The sequence below is a fragment of the Grammomys surdaster genome, unplaced genomic scaffold (genome assembly GCF_004785775.1).
Source record: "Grammomys surdaster isolate TR1022 unplaced genomic scaffold, NIH_TR_1.0 472, whole genome shotgun sequence".
Classification (NCBI taxonomy): Eukaryota; Metazoa; Chordata; class Mammalia; order Rodentia; family Muridae; genus Grammomys; species Grammomys surdaster.
Window position 1 is genome coordinate 878,103 of NW_021604891.1, and position 8,439 is coordinate 886,541.

Here is an 8,439-nt window from a genome sequence, read left to right on the forward strand (position 1 = left end):
CAGCTTTCCCGGGTTTGCTGTGATTTTCCTTAGATGTACCCAACTTCAGAACTCAGGCTTCTAGACCACTGAATGTGTGCGGTGACCTCCATTTCCCAGTCTGTAACTTTAAGGGATCATTACTAGCCTGAAGCCTGCATTTGCAGAGTACCCTGGCAGACAGGAGTCTGTGGGCAGGCTGCCCTCCCCGGGAGAGGTACGTTTCCTCAGGGACTGACAGGGATACCTCCTTCAGTGGCCAGTGCCTCAGAAGCTGAGCACCGCCTGTTCCAGTACCTGTTCGAAGATTACAACGAGATTATCCGGCCAGTGGCTAACGTGTCCCATCCAGTCACCATCCAGTTTGAGGTGTCCATGTCTCAGCTGGTGAAGGTGGTAAGTGCTGGGGTCACAAGATGTGCCCATGAGGTTCGAGGGGAGTCTGTCTGCAGTCTGTCTTATTTTGGTCAGTCACCTGTCAACTTCAATCTCGCTTTCTAGGATGAAGTAAACCAGATCATGGAAACCAACCTGTGGCTAAAGCAAGTAAGTACCCAGGCTCTGCGTACTGCTGCCCCCTGGTGGTAATTGCTTTGTTGCTGGGGAAAAAAAAAAGCGGGGCTGGACTGGGCACTATTCCTAGACCCAAGACAGGGTCGCCTCACTGCTCTTGAGGACTGACTCCTCACTCACATCACAGACAGACAAACTACAGCCTGGAGAGAGAATTCTCTCCAACCCCACTACAAAACTGAACAGCTGAGTGTGGTGGCTCAAGCCTTTGAGCCCAGCACCCAGAAGGCAGAGGGAGGTAGATCTTTGTGAGTTCAAAGCCTTTCTGATCTACATAGCAAGTTCCAGGATAGCTAGAGCTATGTGGAGGGACCTTAGTCTCAAAAACAAAATGAACCAACCAAGCAACCAAAGTCAGTTTGGTCTACAAAATGAGTTCCAGGCCAGCCAGGACCACACAGTGAGGCCCTGTCTCAACCTCCCCCCCCCCACACACACACACTGTAACCCCCAGTTCTGGTAACAGTTGCAATAACATCCTTCTTTTTCTCTTGCAAAACCAAAGATGGATTCTGTTGCATCGTGGATAGGGCAGGGGCAGAACACTGGTGTCCTTCAGGAGGAGGCAATAAGCTTGTCCCACATGTCCTCCCCAGGGAGGTTTTGGCCAGATCTTTTAGGAGACATCGTGACTCTGCAGCCTAACGGTGACCCATCTGCCAGCTCAGCTATCCTAGCATTCACTGAAGCAAGGTGTCTCACTGACCCTAGAGCTCAATGATTCTGCTGGTCTAGGGACTCCGCTTCCCTCAGGGGTTCCATCTCTGCCTCCTTGAGATTATGAAGTGGGGGGGGGTTGTGTGGCTGCCGGGGATCCTTACACTTCTGCAGCAAATCCTTTATTCACTGGACAACCTCTCGTTTCCTGTTTGAGACACGGCCTCATAGCTCATGGTCTAGGACTCCCTATATAACTCAAGCTGGCCCTGAACTCACAACCCTCTTGCCTCAGCCTCATGCCACTACACCTGGCTGGAGAGTGACTTCAAAGTATGAAAAAAAAAAAACATAGGAGTTTGATATATGAACCTGGTAGAAATCCAAAAGGTTGACACCTTGGGTAATATGATCGGAGAAGTCAATAATTAATGACTCCCGTTTGGTTGATAAGGATTAGGCTCCCCAGTCTTGAAGGTTGACTTCTACAGCAGCGACAACCTGCAGACTTAGCCCATGCTGTCTGTCTGTCTGTCCTGATGCCCCCGTGTTACTCCCTTGGGCCAACATTTTCTGCAGCAGGGAAATGGCTCAGTGACCCAAAGCAGGGGTGGCTTGTCACCATGGTGGCCATAAAGAAATGTCTGTCAGGAAAGAGAAAACCTGGCTGATTTTTTCCAGTCTTCTCCCTCTCTCCTTTGGCCAGATCTGGAATGACTACAAGCTGAAATGGAAACCCTCTGACTACCAAGGGGTGGAGTTCATGCGTGTCCCTGCAGAGAAGATCTGGAAACCAGACATCGTGCTTTACAACAAGTAAGGAGCTGGCTGCCCCATACTCTTTTGGTCTGGCAGAAGGGATCTGCTTGCTTGTTCACCCTGAAGGCACTGGGCATCTGTTATGCAGTGGGTACCATGATGCCGGTGAGCCACAGAGCGGCAGGATGCTGAGTGACTCCTAAGAGAGCGATGTGTGGCTGGAAGAAGGGAAAGGTCACCAGAGAAAGCCGCTGGAAGGAAATGGCGCTGATGTGGGCCTTGAAGGTCACGTGGGATTTAGAACGAGGGACAGATCTACAGCAGAGAAGGTCCAGGGAGGCAGAGAATTTGCCATGGGTAACTGAGGTGACCTCACTAACTATGGTGTTGGGTATAAGGCTGGAGCAGCCCCAGTGTATGGGGGGGGGGGGATCTGGGATGGCAGGGGAGGGGCTTGCACGTGGCACCAGATACTAGCTCTGCAGGCAGGGATAGGAGGAGATGGCTGTCTCACCCTCTATGAGAGAGAATACTCATGGGAGAAAGGCAGGGCTGGGCAAGACTCATAGGCTGTCTCAGGCTCCTAAGCCAGAGACCAGAATCGGCACTGCTAAACACACATCTTCCTGGGATCAAAACATTTTCTTCTTGTTTTTTTAGTGTCTTCTCTAAAGTTTATATTTATTTTATCTGGTTTTTTTTTTTTTTTGTAAGTGGCTTGTTCTTTGGCATGGCTACCCAAAGGGTTTTTATCAGTCTCTGATCATCCCATTTCCTGACATAGGCAACTTTTTCTGAGTGGTTCTGAAAGAGTTTTGTGGAGCATGGCGTGTTGGGAATTCTGAGATCTCTACAAAGCTGCGTCAGCCCTGACTGGCTTCACTGTACCCCATGTGTATCCTCACTGTAATGATTTCTTTACATTTGTTTACTTGTGTTGGGGGTACAGTGTTTAGTGCTGAGTTTATAAGTGGGTATCATTGAAGCTTCTCTGTATGATCCTTTTCTTCAAGAGGTGGTTATTTCTTCTATGTTTCTGACCCTAGAACTCACTCTTAGTACCTTGAGACCCTATTTTCTTCCCCCTAGGTTACCCCCATTCAGCAGCTAGTCCTACCTGGCCCCTGGGTCTCATGATGCTCTGGCTCCATGCCCTCAGATGCTGACATTCACGGGACTCCGGAACCCAAGCTGACGGTGTGGATAGCGGGCTTGTCCTACTATCGTAGGTCCCGTTGTTTAGCTTTTGAGAGTCTCTGTTGTCATGATTTTTTTTTCGATCCTTGCTCCATTTCCACACATAATCTTCTCTTGTGTGTAAGGACCTTTGGTAATCCCTTACACTTCCACTGTCTTCTATCATTTTAACCAACTCACAGGGTCCGGCAGTAACGCAGCTCAGACCCTTCCTGCGGCTGTTGCTTCTTCGTCTCTGTTGCCACCCAGTTCTTGAACTCCTTCCATATGTGTGATGGGTAGAGATTTTCATTTAGGTTTATGGCCACTTGTTTGGTCAACAAATACAAGGGCACCATGTGGCAAACATTGTGCCAGATCTTAGTCTCCTTGCTGGGTCCTTGTGTTCTGTGACTCCTGGTAGTACACATTTTAAAATCCCAACTTGCTCAGCAAACAGGCCTTCTGGTATGGGCAGACACAAGCAGGGGCTTCTGTGGCTGTAACAAGTGAACAGGAATCCCAGAGACCACAGGAATGAGCCGCTGGGGCAGGGCTGGCCTTTCTCTGGTACTTATCCACTGAGTACGCACACAGTTTGCTGGTGCTTTACTTGAGGATTGATGTCCTGAAAAGTCTAGACTCTGCTCACAGATGCTCCATGGACCTTGAGCAAATCAACCCTGTTCTTTGACTTTCAGCGTTATCTTCAGTGACATGACACAACTGGGCCAGAGCAGAGGCGTCCAGCTATCCTGGCAAGACCAGGCAGTAATAAATAATAATAATAATAATAATAACAATAATAATATAAGAAAAATTAACTTTTTTGAAAATTAGAATTCGAGCAGATACAGCCTCTGTCAAAACTATTCAACTCTGCCCTTGTAGCTCAAAGTAGCCACTCAATTGACAACAAATATCAACAACTTTGTTCCGGTAGAAACTTGTGGGATCATGGTTGGGAACATGGCAATGGTTAAAGCACTTCCCATATAATCGTGAAGACCAAAGTTCGGATTTCCCAGAACCCATGTAAGTGCCAGGTATGTGTGGCAGCCCTGGCAGGCAGAGACAGGAGCTCTCCAGACCACCTTACCATCACAAGTGAACCTGATTGTTACTCTGGGTTTGATTAAGTGACTTTGGGTAAGCTCTAGGTTTGACTGAGAGATCCTGACTCAATGAATAAGGCTGAGAGAACAATCCAGGATGATTCCTGACATTGCTCTCAGACTCTACATGTACTGCATACATGGTCACCCCACATATGTGCCCACATACACACAAATTTGCATATGCACACTTGCACAACCCAAACACAAATGGAAAAAGAAAAAAATGGTGGGAATATGGAGGGGCATGCCTTAGCGGTTACTATTGCTATGATGAAACACCATGACCAAATGCAACTTGGGGAGGAAAGGATTTATTTCATAAACACTTTGGTACAACAGTTCATCATCAAAAGCAGTGAGGACAGGAACTCATGCAGGGCAGAATCCTAGAGTCAGGAGCTGGTGCAGAGGCCGGAGGAGTGCTTCTTACTGGCTTGTTTCCCATGGCTTGCTCAGTCTGCTTTCTTATAGAACTCAGGACCACCAGCCTAGGGGTGGTCCCATCTACAATGGGCTGGGCCCTCCCCTAGAATCAGTAATTAAGAAAATGTCCTACAGCCCTACCTTATGAAGACATTTTCTCAGTGAGACTCCTTCCTCACTGATGAGTCTAGTTTGTGTCAAGTTGACATAAAACTAGCAAGCACGGGAAGGCTTGTGGCCATAGTTTGCCAACTCCTGGGCTGGGCCCTGGGATTTGAAGGTAGGTTCCTTACTTCCCTGTCCTTTGTTGAGCCTGGATACCCCAAGTAACTTTGTTCAGGAGGCCCTGTATTCTGTAGGGTCTTCAAGGTTCTGTTCAGCTCTCATAGGGCTCTGGGGATGGGGTGTTGTACTGAGCCGAAGCAGAGCCCATCTGAAGACTGTATAGAGCTCTGTCCTCTCCCACTGCTCCTTTCCTCCAGAGTCATCAGGGATTAAGAATGTGGAGGGGTCAAGAATGTAGAAAGCTGGGGCAGTGGTGGCACATGCCTTTAATCCCAGCACTTGGGAGGCAGAGGCAGGCAGATTTCTGAGTTCGAGAGTTCGAGGCTAGCCTGGTCTACAGAGTAAGTTCCAGGACAGCCAAGCCATTGGGCAGGCAGTAGTAACCTTTGCCTTTAATCCCAGCACCCAGGAGGCAGAGGCAGGAGGATCTCTGAGTTTAAGGTAAGCCTGGTCTACAGAGCAAGTTTCAAGACTACAGAATGAGTTCCAGAACAGCCAAGACAACACAAAGAAACTCTGTCTTGAAGAAGGAAGAGAAGGAGGAAAAGGAGGGGAAGGAGAAGGAGAAGGAGAAGGAGAAGAAGAAGGAGAAGGAGAAGGAGAAGGAGAAAGGGAAGGAGGGAGGGAGGGAGGGAGAGAGGGAGGGAGGGAAGAAGGAAGGAGACTGAAAAGCTGGTAGAGAAAGCCAGAGACATGGGTTGGGGCTTAGGCATTGAGTTGTCTCATGTAACAGCTGTTCTGCTCAATGGAAGTTGTGTGGGTGGGAAGGACAGAGACCAGCTGGGAAGACTGAATTATACCTGAACACTGCTTTCCAACAGCAATATAAAATCATTCCTCATTGTTTAGAATTTTGATGCTTAGATTTTTCACATGACAACCAAAGGGGCATGAAAACCCTGAATGCCTCGCACTACAGCAAGCAAAGAAACCCACCGAGCTGACCCTAGATGTCAAGAGCCTTCAATAAACATGGCATGGGTGCTGTACACCTGTAATCCCAGCATTCAGGAGGCTAAGGTGGAAGGATAGTGAGTTTGAATCTAGCCTGAGCTATAGTAGCATGCCCTTATCGACAAGGAAGAAATCCTTCAGCAGGCAGGACACTTGTGAAACCAAGTGACTTTTCTGTCAGACGATTTCTCTTGGCCACGAGATGGAATGCTGAATACAAGATCTATAGGGAACCGAGCTTGTCATCAATTCTGTCGTTACAAAGTCGGTTTATAAACATTCACAGGATGATTCTATGAAAACTGCATCACCTATATAAAAAGAGAGGCAGGTGTTCATGGCCAAAAGATAGAGTAGAAATATGGGGTGGGGGTCGGGGTGGGAAGGAGTGAGTGGAGGCAGCTAGAGAGGAAAGTGAAAGGATCTGCTGGCTAGGTTTGATTTGAAGGTGTTCAATGAAATCAGACAACATGGTCTTTTATTGGAGAGCAGTGTTGGAAGGTAAGGGGGGCAGTGGTAGAACTGGGGTCTAGTGGAGAAAATGAGCCCCCTTGTTAGGGTGAGTTTCACAGCATAAGCACCTATGGCTGGCCCATGGAACCATTCCCAGGTCTGCCTTGGGGTTTCACACATATAGAACACCTGGTGGAGACTGGCTATAGAGGTGTTAACAAAGTCCTGCCTACTAATAGTCCCAAAGGCTGATGAGACACCCATCTCTAGGACAACATTCATCTCATCACAAATTCAGAGCCCAGTGGGGCCCATTTTGGGTACTTAGGAATCTCTACAACATCAATCTAGAAATTAACACTCTGGAATGTACTGGGATATGACCACCATGGCAGTGTGTGGTGGGGAGTCCAGGAGATGCGGAGAATGTATTAGGAGAAACTGGGGTAGGGGTAACAAGTGTGGCAAATCATGTGCCAGGAGAGGTGGGGGGTGGACAACCAAGGTGGGGGAGCACTGCTGGGGGAGGTCTACCTCAGTATCTCCACTGGAGAACGGGGCAGTTGGCACAATGACCTCTTACGGTCCTTTGTGTGCTCATACCTCCTTGTTTTACAAATTGTCACTTGTCATCGTCCTGCCGGCAGTATGGGAAGCCGGGCTGGGTGGTATAGAGTGATGACCGTGAGTTGTGTGCCCCACTGTGTCTTCACAGTGCCGATGGGGATTTCCAGGTGGATGACAAGACCAAAGCTCTACTCAAGTACACAGGAGAAGTGACCTGGATCCCTCCGGCCATCTTTAAGAGCTCATGCAAAATCGATGTGACCTATTTCCCATTCGACTACCAAAACTGCACCATGAAGTTCGGCTCCTGGTCCTACGACAAGGCAAAGATCGATCTGGTCCTCATTGGCTCCACAATGAACCTCAAGGACTACTGGGAAAGTGGCGAGTGGGCCATCATTAAAGCTCCGGGCTACAAACATGAGATCAAGTACAACTGCTGTGAGGAGATCTACCAAGACATCACGTACTCGCTGTACATCCGCCGCCTGCCGCTGTTCTACACCATCAACCTCATCATCCCCTGCCTGCTCATCTCCTTCCTCACCGTGCTCGTCTTCTACCTGCCCTCCGACTGTGGGGAGAAGGTGACGCTCTGCATCTCTGTGCTCCTCTCCCTGACCGTCTTTCTCCTGGTGATCACTGAGACCATTCCTTCCACCTCTCTGGTCATCCCCCTGATCGGGGAGTATCTTCTCTTCACTATGATTTTTGTCACCTTGTCCATCGTCATTACAGTCTTTGTGCTCAATGTGCACTACAGAACTCCAACCACACACACGATGCCTTCTTGGGTCAAGGCCGTGTTCTTGAACCTGCTCCCCAGGGTCATGTTTATGACTAGGCCGACCAGCAGCGAGGGAGACGCTCCAAAGATGAGGACCTTCTCTGGTGCTGAGCTCTCAAACCTGAACTGCTTCAGCCGTGCAGACTCCAAAAGCTGCAAGGAAGGCTACCCATGCCAAGATGGGACATGTAGCTACTGCCACCACCGTAGAGTAAAAATCTCAAATTTCAGTGCCAACCTCACAAGAAGCTCCAGCTCTGAGTCTGTCAATGCTGTGTTGTCCCTCTCTGCTCTGTCACCAGAAATCAAAGAAGCCATCCAAAGTGTGAAGTATATTGCTGAAAATATGAAAGCACAGAATGTAGCTAAGGAGGTAACTATGGTTTTTATTATGGCTTCCTTGTGCAGCGATGCATAGGGCAGAGGTTAGGAAATTAGACTCTTAGGGGCAGGAGAGGTTGCCCAGCAATTACGGGGACTTGCTGCTCTTGGGGAGGATACAAACTTGGTTTCTAGCACCCACGTCAGATGGCCCACAAGCCCATAACTCTAGCTCTGGGGAAACCAACACCCTCTTTTGGCCTCCTCAGATAAAGAGAAGGGGGGAAGGGGGCGAGGGGAGGGGGAGTGGAGTGGGGAGAGAGAGGAAGAGGGAGAGAGGGAAAGAGGGAGAGGGAGAGGGGGAGGGGGAGGGGAGGGGGAAGGAGG

At 49.0% G+C, this 8,439-nt stretch overlaps 1 protein-coding gene across 2 annotated transcripts in view; it reads left to right on the forward strand.

Annotated features, from left to right (window-relative positions):
* The window catches only part of Chrna3 (cholinergic receptor nicotinic alpha 3 subunit), an 18,833-nt gene that overhangs the window by 2,187 nt on the left and 8,207 nt on the right, over window positions 1-8,439 (forward strand). For both annotated transcript variants that reach the window (XM_028781565.1, XM_028781566.1), the window contains exons 2-5: window positions 236-375; window positions 481-525; window positions 1,916-2,025; window positions 7,093-8,104. In XM_028781565.1, coding sequence (XP_028637398.1) covers window positions 236-375; window positions 481-525; window positions 1,916-2,025; window positions 7,093-8,104 — 1,307 coding nt within the window. The remainder of the gene's footprint in view (window positions 1-235; window positions 376-480; window positions 526-1,915; window positions 2,026-7,092; window positions 8,105-8,439) is intronic.